Raw genomic sequence first — 20,663 nt, forward strand, 5'->3', positions numbered from 1 at the left:
GAGACCGTGCACAGGGTTGGAGCAAGAGGTCCCGCGGTGAGGTATTAACCTCAACCAGCCGCGTCCCTGCAAGCTTTTGCTTGGGGTGCTGGCTGGAAATGGCAGGGTACTACACGGAAGGTGAAGTCATCTTTCAATTGCTGCATACCTACGGAAGGTATATGATTTAGGTAACACGCAGAAGTATTTTTGTAGTAATATGGTCAGTGCACCAACAATTTCCCTTTCTCTTCTAAAAAATGTTTTTGGCTGGCTGGCTGGATCAAGCGCTAATGGCCATCTCACTGGGGGAAGATGTGCTGTTTCACTTCAGTGGGGTTACACGTCAACAGCCATAGAAATGCAGCTAGGAAGTGCTTTGATATTTGGTCCCCTGGTTTGGTTGTCTACCAATAACTTCAAGAAGGAGGCAAATTACTTAACTGAATATCTGCGAGATAGCAGTGATAATGAATTTACCTTTTGTAAGGTGAAGTACCCACATTTCACAAAACTAAGTCAGCAGGTCCAACTACCACAAAAAAAGAAGGACTCCTTAAGTTTCTAACACTAGGAATAGCCAAGGCCCTGTCAGAATTCAAGTGTATTGCTGAAGTATTTTTATTCTACTAGATTCTACTATGTATTTTTGTGTAGCTAGGCATATATACGGTTTATCTATTTCTCTTCTGTGCAGTTTAGTGATGTGAATGACTGAAGATTGGCATGGTGGCCGTCTTCCCTATTCCCAATCATACTGTTACAATGATGTATTTTTATTCAGTGCTTTGCAGATAAGAGTAATCAAAAAGATTAAATAAACTGATGTCTGGAAGAATAAACTGTTGTGAGCCAAATGTCCATAGTGAAAAATTTCTAGATAGCGCATATAATCAATACACAGGAAGTAGAAACTTTTAAATCTCACAGTGCTATTCATGGGGAGCCAAGGAATCAAATCAATGAGAGTTTGGCATCTAAGGGATCTTCCTCAAAGTGTCTGTATTGAGACTGGTAATGTGAGAGATGGAGAGATTAAGTGGCACAAGGAAGAGAAGACAAAATGTAATTATTAGGCAGTATTAAGGAAAGTACGTTTGAAGGGCTACATTTATTTACAATACTACAAAAAGTAAGAAGTTATACAAAGTTACTTTGCACATTTTTAACGGTCTTTTAATGTCTAAATGCTGGAAGTAGATCAGGAAAACTACAGGAAGTAGAGCTGTGGACCAGAATTCTGTTCCACCCATAAAACATTTAAAATGTTGCACACTCGAGAAACAATCTGACCTTTGTACCCTAAGATTCTGCCTAGCCTGTTTGGAATGATTTCTCACACTTGAAATGCAGAAAAATTTGCAGACACAAAAAATGCCTCAAAATATTGGGCTTAATTTTAAAGGCCACAGACTGGACTTTTCTTGACTGACTTGAGCATGAAACTTCGGAGACAACAGCAAGTAACTAAATCAGGTTAACTGGGATCAATGACTGAAAAGTAGCATCTCAGTTTCATAACTGAAGAGTAAAAAGAAAGCACAGATAGGTTCAGGGGTAGTTAATTCTAAAATTCAACAGCAGATGGAGTAGAGATGTGGAAGTAACTACTTTCACTGGATGTTTCTGATGTTATTCCTCCTTGATTAGGAAGGATATTAGAAGCTAAAGTTCAAGATTTGTATAAGGAGAATAAATGCAAAATGGTCTCTTTGGCTAAACAAAACCAGATGAAGTTACATCAGGAAAGCATTAGTGATTTTTCCTGTAAATAAAAGGACTAGTTACCACAATATTAGTGACTCTAGATGTCACATTTCTTTTTTCAAGCAGGTAATAGTTTCAAGCTGAGAGAATTGCAAAGGAACAGAAAACTCAGAAGATTTTTCTTTTGCCTTTTCCTTGTTTTTCCTCAAAGCTGCAAAATGAGTGCCATTTTTATCTATATAGGTATAAAGATTTATAAATTATTTGAACAATTAATAGTAGTCAGTATTATAGAATAATAGAATGGCTCAGGTTGGAAGGGACCTTAAGATCATCTAGTTCCAAAACCCTGCCATGGGCAGGGATGCCACCTACTACTAGTACTGTAGTTACTAAATTTGTATTAACTGAAGGGAATAATGCAGGGTGTATGGAATGAATTGCAATTAATAGAACAAAGATACTGTTTCTTAAAGCAGAAGGAATTGCATTCGATCTTCAAGTACTCCCTAAATCTGCTACTACTAGAAAACCCTTGCACATCAGCATGTTGTACAGCAAGGTGATGAAAAGGACCTCAGTTCCAGCTCACTTGTTGACTGTTCAGTAACATATACGAATTCAGATAGGTAGATTTCATCTTCTTTGTATGGAGAAGTCAACAGTGTTTAATTTGAATGTTTTTCTTTCCAATACAGGTGGCAGGGATTGTTTGCCATTAGACTGCAATCCTTTGAGCGTTTTTCTTTATACAGTGTATGTAAACATTGGAAAGTGTGGCATAGATAACGAGATTTTCTTCCCCTAGCTGATCCAAAATGTTCTAAACAGCTTTGTTCACGTATGTTCACGTTGTGGTCTCCATTGCAATCATCTGCAAGACCACCTTTCTTCCACTCACAGCTACTTCCTCATTCCAATTGCAACTGCTTCCCATCGTTGTGGCAACTACAATTACTCTCTCATACGTAACCTGTACATATGGGGAGGGGAACTCATACATTTTAAATATTTTCTTTTAATGTAATCTAAATGCTGAAAGTAGATCAGGGAAACTACCAGCCATAGACCATGCCTAGACCCAGTTTCTATACAGCACACTTTTTTTCTTTTTTAAACTGAGGATGTGGCTGCCTAGAGCACTAGCGCTTCCTCTTTTTGTTCTGTAAATCCTTACAGTCTCCCACATACCTTTATACCTACTGACTGCTTTTTGTTTGAGCTTTTCAGGCCCTTGACACTTGCCCAGCAGCAGCACACCCAGAGCCCCGCTCCCCCCCGAGGAGCAGCCTGTTTTAACGCAGCCGGCGTGCTCTCCACCGGGCCGGGGCCTGCACCTACCCCGTCACAGCTCGGGCACAGCCACCAGGGCCCGGCGGAGCTGCGAAATGGCGGCGGGGGCAGCCGGCGGCCGGCAGCGAGAAGAGAAGAGCCGAGGCGCTGCTCCAGCCTCCGGCCCCCGCCGCCAGCACCTGACCTCAAGATGGCGGAACCCCGTGCTGCCCCCACCAAAGATGGCGGCCGCCCACACTCCTGTTGCCTCACGCTGCCCTTCTAGCCGCCGCTCTATGGCCTGGCGCCTTATTGTCCGGGCGCGGGAGCTGGGGGGGCGCTCTGGCCCTGCCGTCTCTATGGTGAGGCGGCGCGGTGCACGCCGGGCCGCTGGCGGAAGGGGCGGATCACGTGACCCCGCGCAGCGCGGCGGCGGCTCGGCTCGGCGCGGCGCGTTCGCGGCCTAGCGGCGCCTCGGGGCCTCCCCGCGCGGCCCCCGGCGGCCTCCCCCCGGCGCATCCCCGGCCCGCGCTCCCCGGACGGGCCGCGGCGGCGCTCCGGACGCGGCTCCCGGCCTGCAGCGAGCGACGGTGAGCGGCTGAGGGGCGGCGAGAGCGGGCGGGGAGGTGAGGCGCGGCGAGGCGCGGCGCGGCGCCCGGGCCGCCCGCTGAGGGGAGGAGGCCGCGCCGCTCCGCCGAGGCCTCGCTCTCGGGGCCCGGCCCGGCGGGGAGGTGGCGTGGGGCGGGGGGGGCCGGGCGGCCTCGGGGAGGCGCTCGCGGGGGCCTCCCGCTTCCTCCGCCGCCCGGCAGCCCCGGGGAGCGCCCGCTGCTGTCCCCCGGCCGCCGCCTCGGTGGGGTTTTGTGTGTCGCTGCCCGGCCGCTTACCGGCTGCTGGGCGGCCTTGGCGTGCTGCGGGGCGCTCGTCCCGAAACACGTGTGAGGGGGCAGCTTGCGCTCAGCAGTCGGCGTGATTCGCGTTGGCGTGGCTTTCTCACGGTGTCTTTTTTTCCTTTATAGCCCAAGACTTCTGTCTGCCCGAAGGAAAATAGTTTCGCTGGATTTTATTTTTCACTTTAGGTACAGACCAGCGAGCATTGCGATCGCAACTAGCTTTTTTTTTTTTCTTTTGTAGCAGGTCTTACATAGGCTTACAGAAACTACAGCCTAGAAGTTGTATAGTTCGTTCTATTCTGGTTAAAATGTTTACTTACCGATTTTTTTTTTTTTTATCGGGGTAGGAAAGCACTGCTCCAAGTATTGCATCAGCATTTACAGAAGGTGGTCCAGAACAGACTAGAACAAGGAAGCACTTGGCAGTCATACATTGCCCATGAAGGAGTTGCATCGTAGGTAGTGCTTCGCATTTCTCACTTCTGTCTCTGGACATTAACTTAAATTTTGTAATGCCACAGCCTTGTTTGTGTTTTGAGAAGAGGCAATAGCAAAGTTAGGGTGGAAAGCCTCTTATTTGACTGACTAGGGCTTTACATGGGCACAGAATTAGGAACAAAATCAAAGATCTTGAAGTCTTGGTACAAGTTTAGTAGAGCCCTAGATAAGGAGTTTTCAGGCAGAGGCTTTGGTTTGGATAAGGAAGTTGCTTTTTAGTTGCTATATTTTAATAGTTTGGGATGCAACTTACTGGATAGCAGTTAGTGAGCTTTCTAGATTGTCTAAAAAAAACAGGCTTAAACATGTACTAGTTTTGTTCAGAAACATCTTTACAAAAATCTATAACTTTTTCTCTCCACGTGGCTGTTGTTTTCTACAGATGCCTTGCTTAGCTTGCAGGCCATTTTGGAGAAAACTGTAGGGCTTTATATTTTGCATAAAATTTTCATGTAGGGGATCTATTGGCTTGAAGTAAAAGAGACTTCTAGGGATCTGTGTATCTCCTTGTGAGATGCAGTAATGTAGGCAGTATCTCCAAGGGGTGACTAACTGTAGGGTTAGTTTTATAGTGGAGTGGCTTAAAACTCCATACACCATATGGAGACTGAGGTAAAAACCCTATGTGACAGGAATGGCTTCAGTAGGTTGGGTTTTTGCAGATGTTTTCTCCAGTTGTTTCTGAAAATGTTTGTGTTGCTCAGCTGCACCTGTCTTGACACAAAATACAAAATAATTTGTCATGAATTAGAGGCAATTATACCTAGGCAGCAACAAAGAGCGAGCACTAGACATTCTAACCAAATGCAAAAGCCTCATAAGACTAGTAATATGGAATACTCTCATCCTTAAAAAGCATTAGAAACATTAGCATTATTTTTTAAGTGTGCAGGTTTTTCTGTAGGGAAGTTTCAGTGAAACATAGTAACGTGGACAATCAAATCTTCTTCATCAAATGTCTTAGTGTAACATCTCTTTAACTGGGGTGCTACTAAATAACATGATGTTACCTCCTCACAAGAGGCATGGATTTTGTTACTTGTTTTGTACTCATCTAAGGAGTAAGATTATAGTCAAAGCTACATTTTAGTTAATTTTTAAACATTTTTTGCTTAGTGCTCCCTGATTTGAGGGACTAGCCTGTGTAGCTACTTTGTACAACTGTCTAGAGTAAGTGTAGCGATTTTCTTGTGGTGCAAAAGAATGTTATTAGGAAATGTAGGTGAGTTGATTTCAGACAAACTGAAATCAAGCTAGGTCAGTCATGCAGTTGCTGCTATGATACTACATATATTTGTCCCTAAAATGCATTCAGTTTATGCATTAATCCTTCAGGATTTCTGCATTAATCTTAACTTTGGTTAGTTAATAATACTTCAACAGTAAATATTGTCACTGTTTCATGGGGAACGTGAATGTTTTGGAAATCGTTAAAACATTTTGCAGTTTTTTAAATAAATGTTATAATTTGTAAACACAGTTATAAATACTAAGGAGATTAATTCTGTGGCTCGTAGGATGCTGCTCTGAGTAGGTGGTACAACTGTCAGTTTGAAATACGTTACTTTATTAAAAGTCACTGGTAACTAGTGTTCTGTATAACTTATCTTTTCATACCTTTAATTTAAAAAAAAAGAGTAAATCAAAAGTAGGCTGTGAAAGAATGCTATGGTATAGCTTATAAAAATGGTGGTTCCAGTGCAGTCATGCCAAACTGTCTTCTCGTATAGGGGGAATTCCCCTCTTATGGGGAATTGTAGGAGTCAGAGATCATTCAGATACATGGGACCGTGGTGTCTGAACAACAGTGACTGTTGTTTCATGGCACTTCTGAGCTGTGGTGGTTCCAGGCACTGGGGTCCTGCTGTTCTCAGGCCTGCCCCGGACACTTGTTGAGTTTGGTGTCAGAGCTAGCACGCGGCTGGTGCACAGAGCTCAGGCCCGGGGGGATAGCACTGAGTCAGATTTAATAAGTCTCAGTGGAATTTGCCAAACCTTAGAGCCATGAGGGTAAGGTGGGTGCAGTCGATTCTGCTTGACGTTTGGTTCCACCAGCACTTATTAACTTGGAAGAGCAGTAAATGAAAGCAACCGAACTCCTCCTAGGCCAAAACTGAACTTGAAATATTAAAGCAAGTGCTAGACAAGCACAGCTCTAGTTAATAGCTTGGGCAGGATTTGAGCTGGGTCTGCTTAGAGTAAGCTTAAAAGTTTTGCTATCCATAGCATTGTTAATCTGCAGCTTATAAAAATTGTCCAAGGGTAATAAAGTGTGTGCCTCCGGTACTGTATTAGTTCAGATCAGGACTGTGCAGCTGAAGCAAGTCTCGCAGTCATCCCTGCTCAGGAAACTATTTCACATCAGTTGTACTGCTGCAGTGGATGAATTGGATTCCCTTCAGGTGAAAACACACTGAACATTTCCCTCCTTACCTGTAAATGGGCATTTGGACCTCCGGAGTTCACCTCCTCAAGATGTGTAGTGTGGGCATCGGGCTCTCAGCTCTGTCAGACTTAACAGACCTGCTGCAGCTTGCTGACAGACACGAAAGTGACTGCACTTCCAGTCTGACGCAAGGCCGTCATTTGGGTTTTGTAGATGCCATTTTTTCAGTGTTTTCAATAGTGTCGGGCTAGATGCTCACTGTTTTTCTTATACCTGTATTTTTGTGGTCACTGTTAAAGTCATACAAATGAATGCCTCCCTTAAACTGCTGCTAGTTAAGCAGCATTCTTGATAGCTGCGTTATACATCTGACTTTGGGAGGGAATAATTATGTAAATCAAAGGAGAATTTTAAAACATTTCAGGACTTTAGGTCCTTACTTGCACATTTGAATATTTTGGGGAAATTTGAAGATCACTGCATACAATGCTGAGACCACAGTGCATACATCAGGCAACGATCACTGAGTTGAACTCGTGGGGTTATAAGACAGTCTGTAGAGAAATTAGAAGCTGTTTCTGAGATTTCTACAAGAGTATTTTCCATGGACCCAGCTTAGAATCTCTTAACTTCCCATATTCAGTGCCTGGTTTGTAATTGCTTATAAATTTGAGACCCTTCTGGGTGCTGGAAGAACATGTACTTTTCTCATTCTCCAGCTGTTGACAGCAAAAATTGCTATTTGGTTTCCTTTGTTGCAGCACCTTGGCTACTGCAAGGAACTGGAGGCATCTTCCTCTCTCATCTGGATCTCTTCACTTCTCCATTGAGCAGTTTGTTGGGCTCCCACCGATTCTCAAAGTTTTCGTAACGGAAACGGGACTAAACTGTTTTCTCTGTTGGTTTCACACTTGTAGTTACAATAGCAGGAAAGAGACCAAGGCTTTCTGTACTGTCGATCTTCAGTGTCACAGACAGCAGAGGTACTAGTACTGGTTCATGCAAGATTAAGTCAGCAGCAGAGCAGCTTTCTAGCTGTTTTGCAAATAACTGTACAAGCATGGAAGAAAAAATGAGTGCTTCAAGTGAAAAAAAAAAGTTGTTGAAGCTCTGCAGTTAACAATATGTTTCCATCTGACTGAAAGACAAAGACTAAATTTGATCTCTTCTTACAAACTGCCTTGTTACTTTTATGCAGTAAGGATTACTTGACTGCTAATTTTTTTCAATTAAAAAAAACTTCAGTACGTTTCAACACTTTCTAATTCAAGGAACTGTTTCACTTCTTAGTCCTTTTTTTTTTTTCTTTAAGCTTCCCCAAAATGGTGTCTCAGATGAAGTGCTTCTGAGAGCAAGAGGAGGGACTGCACCTACTGGCAGCCTGGAAAATTACTTCCCCAGTTCTTTTTTGTTTTACAGCTCACTCTTTAATGTCTTGTGGACCTCAGATTGTGTAATGCTGCTGTAGCCCCGCTGGAACCTTCTCAGAGTTAATTGTACCACAGGTTAATTGTGACATCCTGTCCCTAAACTGCTTTGAATTTTGTTTTGTTAGCTACCAGCGTGCAATATATGTAAGGGCTGAGAGACTTATAGATTATAGATTCCTGATTCTGGGAGACTTATAGATCCTGATCTTTCCTGGGACCCTTGGCTGGTTTGGTTTTTGTTGCTGTTGAAATGGTTTGGAGTAGTGGTACAGAGGTAGGTCAGGGAGTCCTGGTCTCTTCTGTACCACCCAAGCTTCGGATTCTAGAGGAACATCTGCTGACGCGCATGTAGTGCAAAGAGTCTATTAACAACGTTCCTCCAAATCAAAGCTTTTGGCAGTACACCTTTGCTACTTTTGCTTGCCTATTCATTTTAAAAAGTCAAGGATGACAATAAGGAGATAGTGTTTATAAAATACAAAAAGGCTTTCCGTTTGTTGTATTGTATAAAATCTTTATTGAACTGTTGGAGGAAAGCTTGCATTTGCTCTCTTGTGTCTACCACCAACCTAAGCTGGTGGGGTGGACCTTGTGTCCTTGTGACCCTGTGTCCCAGGAGTGTTTCTCTCTTCTCCTGGTGAGATGATGATGCTCTTTGGGCCCAATTAATGAATGCAGTCATCATGAACCTCTTGTAACTGATGTAATTGTAAATATGTCTTTGGGTGAATTATGCTATAGGATCATGTATCCGTTGTTACACTTGAATATGTGATTTCTGGAGTTCAGAGATATTACCAAATACATAGGGGCTTCCCTTTCATCCTCTCTAGTCTGCTGTATGCATTTATCTCAGTTGTTTCCCCACTCCATGGGAATAAAGTTTTGTGCATGATTCATTATAATTTTTGAACTCTTTCAAATGCATCTACCATTACAGCACAGGACCGATACTAGCTCTTAGCTCTAGTGTTTAAGACTGTCATTACCTACTTGCTGTTGCACATATAAGGAAGGCACATCTCTCTCCAGCAAAGCTTATTTCCTGTTCCAGTTGTGCTCGGTGCCAGGAAACCAGGGCATGCATCATCCAGTCTACAGGTCTGTTTTAGTTGTTAGAATTTTATTCGTAATAATTCTTGTACTCAAGGCCTTGGTTTTGACTTGTGGTTGCATGTTTGGAAAACAGCTGCAGTGAAGATGCAGACTGCGCCGCAACCTGTGGTACTGTACGGTCCTCTGAGAAGGGAACATGTCTGCACAGCAGGCTAACTGGGCTCTCGTTACTCTCTGATACTCATTGTGATTTGTATCTGCATAAACCAGCGCGTTTGAAGTTCCTCTCGTGCTTCATGTCTGCAGGATGAATGTACCTATGTGCTTGCGAGGAAATAACAGGCATGCCAAGTTACTACTGAGTAATTTAGTGTGTTTTCACAAGCCTAACTGCAAAGATTGAAGCTGGGTGTGACCAATTACATGCATGTATTGGTAACCAGCGCTCCATTTCCTCTTTAGAACTGAGGGCCAACCTTTTTTGAAGACATGACTGTGTAAGGTTGCTGAAAAAATACTGGAAGCAAGAATGTTAATTTTGTTAAGAGTGATCTTGAATCTTACGAGGCAGTGTCTGTTACAGGGTCAGTAATATCTACATAACAATACCCATTTGAGCAGCAAATTACGTTAAAACAGCTCTTACTCTGTGATAGCATATTGACCCTTAGCTCATGGGCTATCATCTAATTTGAGCTCTAGAAGGTGTGTGAACTGGGATGTTAAAAATAGATCAGAGAACCCTCTTCTGAGTGTTTAACTGTCTCTGTGCTGGAGTCTGGGGCTTTCCCCCATGTCTGTGTTACGGTCCACAATTCCTGCCGGTGCTGAGCATGAGGATGTCCCAGTTCTTTCCCTCAAATTGTTCCACAGTTAGATTGTGTGTAATCACTTCTTGTTCTGGAAAGCTACTTTATTGAAAAAAAGTTACCAAAATTAAATAGTTCTGTTTCCAGATACTGGAAAAAAACCCCGCTTCATTTTAAAGAAACTGCCAACTATCAAACGCTGTTTAATTCACATTCTTTGTAAAATATTGGTATGAAGAGTCAGGTATACTTCTGTTTTTTTAAGTTCCTTCTGAAACACTTTTATAGAAGTACTATTTTTTCATTGTGAGGGAAGATTTACTATGGAGGAAACTTAATGATCAGCTGGGGAAAGAGGAAATAAAGACAGTTTTAATTTGTAGTTGAATGTCCATATAAAGTTTTAAAGTCATAGATACCTGTAATTTGCACCCCTTTTGTAATAATGTGTTTGGGAATTGACTAATGCAGTTTTCCTTTTCTATTTTTTTTGACAGATTACAACTGTAAGAATGTCTTTTCCACCTCATTTGAATCGCCCTCCTATGGGAATCCCAACACTTCCCCCTGGGATTCCACCTCCACAGTTCCCTGGCTTTCCCCCACCTGTACCCCCTGGTAAGTTATGTTAGTACATCAAACTGTTGTAGAAAGCAATTCCTCATTATTCTAAGTAGTGTTATTTGTAAAAGTTACTGGGTATTAACGTATTTTAGTAACACTGATCCATGTACATTGCAATTGAGTTTCTAGTGCACCCATGCAGGAATTCATGTGAACAAACTGTTTGGTCCGCCAATAGCTGGTTACTTCTGACCAGAAATCAAACCATTAGAGACAACACCGGATTTTTTGTCCTTTCTTTCAAGACTGAACCTATGTAGTGATTTTGTTAATCTGAGGTATTTTAATAGCCAGTGCTTTGACACTAGACAGGTTTTAATTCCTTTCAAATAAACATTGTAATAGCCTTTGAAAAGACTTGTCTGCACTGAGAATGTGTTGTGTGAAAATAGAGGAGCAGCTTTTGGAGAAGCTCCAACTTTTCACGTTGTTTTCTCTTTTTTTTTTTTTAAGTCCATCTCATCCCACTTTCTTTCATTCTACTTTTTACATGCTTTACTCCACGTGTCTTGCTAACTTATTTTTCTCATTCTTTCTAATCTTCCCAAAACTAATTCCACCTTCTTTTTTTCCTTTCTTCATCTTTAAGCTTAGCCTCTGTTTTTGTGTTGAGACTTTAATTTGTCAGTCTGGAACCACCTTTTTTTCTGTATATTGCCAGGATTGAAAGTGACTGGAGGCAGGAGATGACAGAGGGAGTGGGAGAGAGGAATACTTGAGAGAATTACCCCTTTAAAATTCATCTTAAATTAAGGGCTGCAGAAAATTTCTGGCTGTATGGTCATGAGCTGTGTTGTGCACAAGTATTTTGTAGACAATAAAGGCTTTCAAACACCAGATAGCTGAACTCAGAAATGGTTTGTGCGCATCCATTCATCATGCTAAGCCTTACTTGTGGGTTCACTTTTCCCTCCCTCCGCCAGGATCCATGAGATGTTATCTCTACCTATGATCTTTACTAGTTATGATTTATGTAGACTTCTGTGAAAAGCACTAGATAATTTTTAAAATACCTTTCTGAAGAAAATTTTAAAATGCCTGATACAAATTTCTGCTCTGAACACTCAGTTCTTAACATGTACAACAAAGATCTTTTTGTGCTCCCACTGTTTGACTTTTTATAAAAATAGTCTTGTTTTAGTATTAGTAATCCAAATAGACGGTGGATTGGAGGAGCCTGGTGTTAGGAGAGAACATAATTTTTCTCTGCACACTAGAAATATGATTTGCTTACATGTAGAGATAATATGGCACTTTGATAAGGATCTCTCATTTCTCAGCCCAAGTGTGTGAATAGATTTGAAAACGCCACAATGACCTTTTGAAAGTCTATTTTGAAGTTACTCCATGTTATAAGATCACAATTTTACTGGTTTAAATATTATCTTTACCTAGCTGTTTGGCAAAAAACATGTTCCAGTTATCCAGCCTAATTTTTTTTATTGAAGAATTTTGGCTAGAACAGTCTGCTTGTGTAAGAATTAAGTTAGGAAAAGTGTTTTGCTTTGCTTAAAAATATGGCTGTTAAAATAAAAATTCTGGTGATTCTGGTATCTCCTATCATTTCTGAAGATTAATCAGATACCATTAAAAATTAATTTGAGTTTTATATCTTACATGTAAGAAATGCTCTGTAGGGTCAGATCAGCAGTCCATATAGCCTGATGTTTTGTCTGGGCAATGGGAATAGATGATGATTTTTAGGGTGCACATTTACACCTAACTGCTTTCCAGGTCTGTTCCCTCATATAACTGTGGTTTCCACAGCTGATATGTTAAGGATGTGTGATCTCCTGCACTTCCTTTTTTCTTCTTAGGGACTTATGATTCTTGAGCATTTTAAGGTTTTGAGCCTGCTGATACTGTTACCACAGTTGGCCACTGTTGCATCAGATTCTAGAATTTCATTACAATAAACATCATTTACTGTGTAAAGTGCTACTTCCTTATGTCAGTCTTTAAACCCCCCTGTCTCTCTGAATTCTAATGTGGGAGTTTGGCAGATGTCATTCAGTGGTCTTGTAGACCTCAGTCGGGTTCCATGCCTTGCAAACCTCCCCATTTGAAGAGTCTCAGTGTAAAGTCTTTCCTTGTAAAGCAGCTGCCTCAAAACTCAAGCTATGTAGTTGTCTTCTCTAAGGCTGCATGCTCTTCTTGCTTTGCAGAGTTGGGTCTCTAGGCCCTAGTCAAGGTACAGGTGCACTGAGTTTTTATATAGCAGCAAAATGACTTCCGTAGTCCTGACCGTCAGTGTTTTCCCTGATGATGCCCAACATTTTATTTTATTTTTTTCTATCAGCTGGCATGTAAGGGTAAACAGCCTTTATTATGACCGAATATTAGCTCACGTTATAGTACTTAAAGCCATCAGTGAATGTTGTAGTGGGAAGGAGGATATGGCATGACTTCACATGATTAAATACTGTTTTAAATTAAGTTTTAAAGATTTCAAGTCAAGTGTTAAAAAAGGTAGAGTGCTTCTGGATTGAGGTTTTCTATGCAACTTTATTAAGCCTTTTCATAAATAATAGACATGCTATAAAGTTTCATGCTTTGGGACCTTGGCCCTAAACTGTATGCAGGATTGATTGTGCTATCAGAATTGAGCAAGTCAGGAATGATTATCATCTATAGGATTTCAGCTGTTTTTTTATCTATGGAATTTCCTGCCTCATTCATCACATAACTATCTTCTAGAGCAATACTATGGTTTGAATGTGCTTTGAAAAGAAATTCATTTGAAGAGCAAATGTGAACATGCTGAAATTGATCAGGACATTCATGTTACATTAGTGTGCTCAGACTGTGCTTGAGTGCTTGGGGAATGACTGGTAATCAGTACACTAAAATTCTCGTGACCAAAATTGCTCACTGGTTTGAAAATCACGCCTGCAATCAGTTCATTTGTATTCATCAGTAATCTCAACAGAACAGATTGATTGATATCAATGTCTTATCTTTCTCAGGGACCCCTATGATTCCTGTGCCAATGGGCATTATGGCTCCTGCTCCAACTGTAAGTATTACAGTAGGGATGAGAGGCAATAAAATGAAGAGTAAAAATTTCATAGGTAGTAGATACCAACAGTATTTTTGTTTTATTTCATCAGATTTCATACTGTGAAAGGAAATAGGTTTTATTGCTGCTGTTATGTTAATATGCTAATTAAAGATGAAGGTTACTTCTCGATGTGAAGGTGAATTACCATTCCTATGATTTTGCATAAGTGAAATCTCCCCAAAATACTGAATTTTTGGATAGCTTGCATTATGTGTTACAGGAGGATATATTCATGATAATTGGTGTATTTAAGACAAACAAATACTGGAACAAATGCATTATTCACTTTCCTGATAAAATTACTTTTAGTAGAAGTGACGCTGCTTGAAGGGGTTTTGAGAAGAGATACTCAGTGCGTATTTAACATTAAATCCTAGGATTAATTTTAGGGTTTTGCTGCGGAGGTGCAGCAAAATGGAACAAATGATTGTGCCTAGCTCTGTACAGTCTATTTCACAAATGGTTGCTCCTTAACTGAAAGCAAGTGGCTAAGAGCTGTTTATTGACTAAAACAGTAGCATTTATTCACTCCGTGAAAGCCTTAAGACCTGTCATTTGTCCATTGAAGCCTTTTGAGGTTTGAGTCAGAGTTATTTCTCTATTTGCAGCTTGTTGTTTTTTTAAGAATACAGTACACTGTTAGGTGAGATGCTTCAACTTGGGGTGACTCAAATGTTGCAAATGAGTAATTTGTAGAACAAGTAATACTTAATGTTACTGTATGCTCACCTTGAGGCCTTTGAGTAGCCATATTCAGGTACACCTTTTTTCTGTCTCTTTGCCAGAAAAAGGCATTCTCTTTGTGTTGTGTGAAGTATTAAAGTGTGAACTACTTATTGATGTCTCACTCCATACGCCTAACTAAGGTTCATATGAAAAAATATTTTTCAAATACGTCTGCTCAATTTTTTTGGTTTTAGAGATTTAAACACAGAAAAACACACACACTCCCTTTTCTCCTCTTTCTAGGTATTAGTTCCTACCACAGTGTCTATGGTTGGAAAACATTTAGGAGCCAGAAAAGATCACCCAGGCTTAAAGAACAAAGAAAATGATGAAAACAGCGGTCCCACTACCACCGTTTTTGTAGGCAATATTTCTGAGAAGGCTTCGGACATGCTCATACGGCAGCTTCTAGCAGTAAGTACAGTGGGCTGCTTGTTAAATTTCATCCCTGGCTAATGAATGAGGTTGTGACCCCCAAATAGTGAAATTGAAACTAAAAGCAGAATTGGTCCTACTCACTGGAATAACAGTCAATTAGGTTTGAGTTTAAAGTCAGTAATTTAATGAAGAGTAAATCTTTTTTTAGTTGTATGTGTCAGTGAATGTAGACATGTAGCTTATTTTTAGTAGTGGTTATTCTTTTTTACCTGTCTTCCTTTGCAATGTATTAAAGGTTTTGTAGTGTTTCAAACAGCAATATTTAATAAATATTTGAAAATGGTGATATTTAATAAATATTAAATATATCTAATACAGTAATAAAATGTGCTAATACATAATGAATATTAAAAATAAATATTTAGTCAATTTTAATAATGGCAAAGGAAAAAGATCTGGGGGTGTTGGTCAGTGTTCGCCTGGACATGAGCCAGCAGTGTGCCCAGGTGGCCAAGAAGGCCAACGGCATCCTGGCTTGTATCAGGAATAGTGTAGGCAGCAGGACCAGGAAGGTGATCATTCCTCTGTACTCTGCTCTGGTGAGGCCGCACCTCGAGCACTGTGTTCAGCTTTGGGCCCCTCACTACAAGAAGGACATTGAGGCCCTGGAACGGGCTATGAGAGAAGGGCTATGAAGCTGGTGAAAGGCCTGGAACACAAGTCCTATGAGGAGCGGCTGAGGAAGCTGGGGTTGCTTAGTCTGAAGAAGAGGAGGCTAAGGGCAGACCTTATTGCTCTGTACAGTGACCTGAAAGGAAGGTGTGGGGTGCTGGGGGTCAGCCTCTGCTCGCAGATTACTAGTGATAGGACTAGAGGGAATGGCTTCAAGTTGAGCTAGGGGAGGTTTAGGTTGGAAATTCTGAGACATTTCTTCTCAGAAAGAGCAGTCAGGCATTGGAACGGGTTGCCCAGGGAGGTGGTAGCGTCACCGTCCCTGTGGGTGTTCAAGGAAAGGTTGGACGTGGCGCTTAGGGACGTGGTTTACTGGGTGATATTGGTGGTAGGGGGCTGGTTGGACCAGATGATCTTGGAGGTCTTTTTCAACCTTAATGATTTGATGAAATTTATCTTTACTGCAGAAATGTGGCTTGGTTTTGAGTTGGAAGAGAGTACAAGGGGCATCCGGAAAACTTCAAGGTAAATGTTCATGCTTTTCAAAGTCTCTAGTCAGACTACCGTTTTTATTACTTGACAGATTTTCAAATGTCTGACGCATTGCTATCCTAATACTTAACATTTTAAGGTACTGCATACAATACTTAACTGATAAATGCTTCCTAATAAAGAGTTAGTATTTTCTGTCCGTGGAATCAAGACAGAAAAATGAATGCAAAAGTTTATTTGGTGGACTAACATTGTTCACTTTTCTGTTCCGAGACTGACTCAAGAGTTTATAGACCATCCCCAAGAGATGTTTGCTGGTCTGGACTTAACAGTGTTGCAAATTCGCTCTTTTGGAGAGTAATTGTCTCTTCCATTACTATGTGTTATTCATACTGTTAAGGAGGTTTTCCTGATTTAAAATTTATCTTCTTTCCCTATCCCCAGATTGAAATGATTTATTTCTTCCCATAAACTTTCTCTAGTGGATACAGGAAATAACATTAACAGTGAAGCATAATAACAAAAATTATCTTCCATAGGTTGTTTTTTTATTAAGATGTAACTTTCTTCATCTGTGTCATATATCATTCTTTATTTTGCTCTCGTAAGGTGTTTGTCTCACAACTTTATGTACTTGTTGTGAAGAACCTAGTTTGAAATACTCATTTAACAATGAAGTGTTGATTGACATCCTTGGTCCTCAGACAATTGCAAATTTACCTGAGACATGTCTTTATATAGATTGCATTCATTAGTTGAGGTCATGTCAAAAGCGATATAAACATAGTGTATTCATTGCTTACATTTTATTCACTGGGCCATTAATTATACCAAAGATTAATGCAATGAGTTATCTTGCTGACTGTTTTTTATATGTATTCCTGGTTTTAAATAGAGAAATGCCTGTGTTCAAAATGTATTGACTCGGAACACATGGGTTGTTTCTTTATGTAAAGTGAATTACCTGAAGAGTTTTAATGCTTCTGCTTCTCATTTCAATCATTCATTTCAGCCTTTGGATTTTGTGAGTACAAAGAACCAGAATCCACACTACGTGCACTGAGACTACTCCATGACCTCCAGATTGGAGAGAAGAAGCTGCTAGTCAAAGTTGATGCAAAGACAAAGGCTCAGCTAGACGAATGGAAAGCGAAGAAAAAGGCCTCTAATGGGGTACGTATATAATGTATGATTTGTAGTATTTTGGCAGGAGGCCAAAGTAACATACTTGCTAGATCAGACTGTGAGCAGGTCTCCTGGTTTCCTTTCTTGTCTCTGCTGTTAATTCACTTTAGGTTTTGCCAGAATCACATAAATGAGTCTAAAGATAAGTTGAAAGGCAGTGAAGTGTAAGCTATTAGTTCAGCAGCACTCTTGAACACTTTCACTGTGTTTACTACAAATGTTTGAGTTACTCTGCATACATGGTTAATATGTTTTAAATAGCTCTATCTCTCCCATGTAAACTTACACAGCAGTGTAGATTTTAGAGTGTCAGTGCACAAGTTAGCTTCATTTAACTTTTACAATCATAGAATCATGAAATACCCTGAGTAAGAAGGGACACATGAAGATCGAGTCCAATTCCTGATTTTGCACAGGGTAACCTAAGAGTTAAACTATATATCTACAAGTGTTGTCCAAATGCTTTTTCAACACCAACAGGCTTGGGGGGCCATGAGCACTTCCCTTGAGGAGTCTGTTCCAGTGCCTTACCCACTCTCTCAGTGAAGAACTTCCTTTCCTAGCATCTGATCTGAACTTTCCCTAATGCAGTTTTAAGCCATTCCCTTGCTGGTCACCAGCAAGAAAAGATACATACCTCCTTCTTTACTCCCACGTGTGAGAAAGTTGTAGACAGCAATGAGGTCACTCCTCGGGCTTCGCTTCTCTAAGCTGAACAAACCAAGTATCCTCAGCCGCTCCTCCGTAGCGATGCCCTCAAGTCTGTTCATCATCTTTGATACCATCCTTTGTACACATTCTACTATTTTCTATGTCTATTCTATATGGTAGAGAATAAGTGTGAACAGTACTTGAGGTAAGGCTGCACCAATGCTGATCATAGTGGGACAGTCGCTTCTTTTGAATGGTTAGCTAGACTGTGCTTAATGCACCCCAGGTTATGGCCGTCTCTTGGCTGCCAGGGCACGTTGCTGATCATGACTGAAGCTTAATGTATTCGAACTTCTTTGTAAACTACTACTGGATATCTAGAATTAATTTCTAGTTCATTCTAAAGTTCAGTAATATGTGCCATACCTTATTGTGTTGCTTCAGTTTGGTTTAGAAACTCTTTAAAAGTTTATAAATGCTAGAATTAGTTACTCTTCCAGAGTTCACAAAGAAGTTGTTTGTTCTTTCTCCTCTGCTGATGATCTTCTGGAACAAACTAATGAAAAGGAAAGAAGCACGTCATTCAGTAGAAGATGTAGTTACCAGGCAGTGGGCAGTCAACTGCCAAATTTGTGTTAAAATGAATTTTATCTATTTTTGCTAAAATAATGTATTACACATCACAATCAAGTTGTTGGGCTTGCTCTGGAACTATTTTAAAGTTCCTTAAATGCATTAAGGTATTCGGTACTTAAAATAATTACCAACTGTAAAACAAAAGTGAGAAGAGGCTCTTGTTCAGGAAACTGAAAATACTAATCACACTAGCAAGTCAATTTTTAGAAGTCTTAGACTTGCTTATAGTGGTGTGTAAAGTACAGCATGAGCGCATGTACTTCCGTTTTCTTTTATTTAGCCAGAGCTAGAGGCATAGCGATGACTGGAAGCACTTGGTGCTTTTGCCCGTGTATCTAGGATATGGTATTAAATGCAGTACCTCAATAAAGGAGAGTACTAACTTCATGCATTTTGAATGGCTTAATATATTAGCTGTTATTCTAGATAGCGGTTTGATTTGGCTGTAGGCTTCCCTTTTTCCTGTTGGCATCACTTGTAATACCGTGCTTCACAGCTGAAGCTTAAAGCACCAGTGAAGCTTTTTGTATGTTTCATGAACTTTGTTTTCTGTGAGCTCCTGGGGGTTGTTGGGCAACTGATGTAATAAAGTAGAGGGTACTGTTTGTGGCTTTGAAGCTGTATTTTTCAGAAGACGTCAGTGGATGGTGATTGTAGGAAATGTAGAATTAGGGTGAGATGAGCACCATCACCACCAAAGAGATATTTGGAGCCAGGAAAGGATGTGAATTGCTGAGGAATTTTGATAAATGTGTATTTTAATCATCCTGCTTGTAGTTCCTTTCATACCATCATTAGTATCCTGGTGCCACACATCCAAAAGTTGCAACATTTTTCCTTAATCTTTTTTAAAAGAAATAAACGTATACTACAACGCGATTTCTTAGAAGCACACCAAGCAAACCCTTATCAAATTAATTCCTCCCTGTGATCACTTCTCCTTGGAGCTCTACAATTCCACACCCTGTCACTGCCTTCTAGCTCTTTTCAGCCTGCTCCTCCTTGGCCTGGCAGCCTCTTAAATACCAGCTGAACCCTCCCTTTCCCCTCATTCTTAGCTGCTGCTCTATCAGACCTTTCCCTCCCCCTCACTCCATCTACCACCTGTTGCTTGACAAGATACCCAGCTGGATTCTCAGGTGAGATTCCATTTTTTTTGAAAGGTTGAAGGGATTGAGAGGTGGGTTACCTTACTTGGTATGCAGATCGCTGTTTTACCCTTTCAGATAATGTTTAGTGAAATGCACGTCTTGTTTGTTCCCTTTCCTTGCTACAAGGTGGAAAGGGTCAAAAAGATGAGAGGAACTATGAAGTAATTGATCAACAATACTAAGAAAATTGTTTGCTGTGGAGGAATAGTTTCTCTAACAATGTTTCTTTAATATAGTTCTCCCTTTATAACTTGCAATTAAAAAGTTATAGTTAGACATTTGTATTGCATGGTGCTTAAGTAGTAGGCATTGAGGAACTGCTATTGAAATGACTTAAGTTCTGAAGGAAACAAGGCAGAAACTTTTGATCAAGGGTTGGACTATAGTCGTTGCCTGTGTGTGTGCTCTCTTTTCCTGTCTTCCTCCTTAGTCTGTTCTATTTTAGTAAGCAATCCTACAGTTGTTCTCTGCTGTCATTCCACGTGTAAAACTGTGGTCCCCGTGTTACTGCTTTTGTGAAAATATCTGGGTAACATAATGCAATTGATAACTACTTGTAGAGTCCTTATTTAGTAAATGCTATAGGTGAACAAATAATGATGACCAAAGGTGAACTTCTGAAATAAAACTAGTATTATTCTTAATTTGTTGATTTCTGTTACTTTGCCGTTTTTCCTTAGAACTCCAGACCAGAGACCACAAATGATGATGATGAAGCACTGGATGAGGAAACGAAGAGAAGAGATCAGATAATTAAAGGGGCCATTGAAGTCTTAATACGAGAATATTCCAGCGAGCTCAATGCCCCCTCCCAGGAATCTGACTCTCACCCCAGGAAGAAGAAAAAGGAAAAGAAGGAGGACGTATGTGTTTTGATTTTGGACAAAACAGATTTTTCTTCAACTCACCTTTATATAATGGCCAAACCTTGTGCAAACACTTTAACCCTAAACTTCTGATGAGAAAACAAATCAACAAGCTTTGATGTCAGCAGCAGTTTCATGTTTTATGCTGAAAGCTAGTCAGTTATAGACACTGTCCCTTTGGGATGGTTTAGGGA

The 20,663-nt window shown here is 40.7% G+C and overlaps 1 protein-coding gene across 5 annotated transcripts in view; it reads left to right on the top strand.

Moving 5' to 3' along the window:
* The first annotated feature begins 3,347 nt into the window (after positions 1 to 3,347).
* RBM25 (RNA binding motif protein 25) overlaps positions 3,348 to 20,663 on the top strand; it is a 33,723-nt gene continuing 16,407 nt past the window's right edge. For 2 of the 5 annotated variants that reach the window (XM_083839280.1, XM_083839284.1), the window contains exons 1-7: positions 3,348 to 3,548; positions 10,525 to 10,645; positions 13,618 to 13,667; positions 14,682 to 14,852; positions 15,956 to 16,013; positions 16,993 to 17,153; positions 20,284 to 20,466. In XM_083839280.1, coding sequence (XP_083695406.1) covers positions 10,540 to 10,645; positions 13,618 to 13,667; positions 14,682 to 14,852; positions 15,956 to 16,013; positions 16,993 to 17,153; positions 20,284 to 20,466 — 729 coding nt within the window. In that variant the 5' untranslated portion in view covers positions 3,348 to 3,548; positions 10,525 to 10,539. Of the gene's footprint in view, positions 3,549 to 4,012; positions 4,035 to 4,195; positions 9,264 to 10,524; positions 10,646 to 13,617; positions 13,668 to 14,681; positions 14,853 to 15,955; positions 16,014 to 16,992; positions 17,154 to 20,283; positions 20,467 to 20,663 lie in introns of those variants that run through there. The other 3 variants (XM_083839281.1, XM_083839282.1, XM_083839283.1) reach the window with 3 other exon arrangements.

This window comes from Anser anser (genome assembly GCF_964211835.1).
Source record: "Anser anser genome assembly, chromosome: 5".
Taxonomy (NCBI): Eukaryota; Metazoa; Chordata; class Aves; order Anseriformes; family Anatidae; genus Anser; species Anser anser.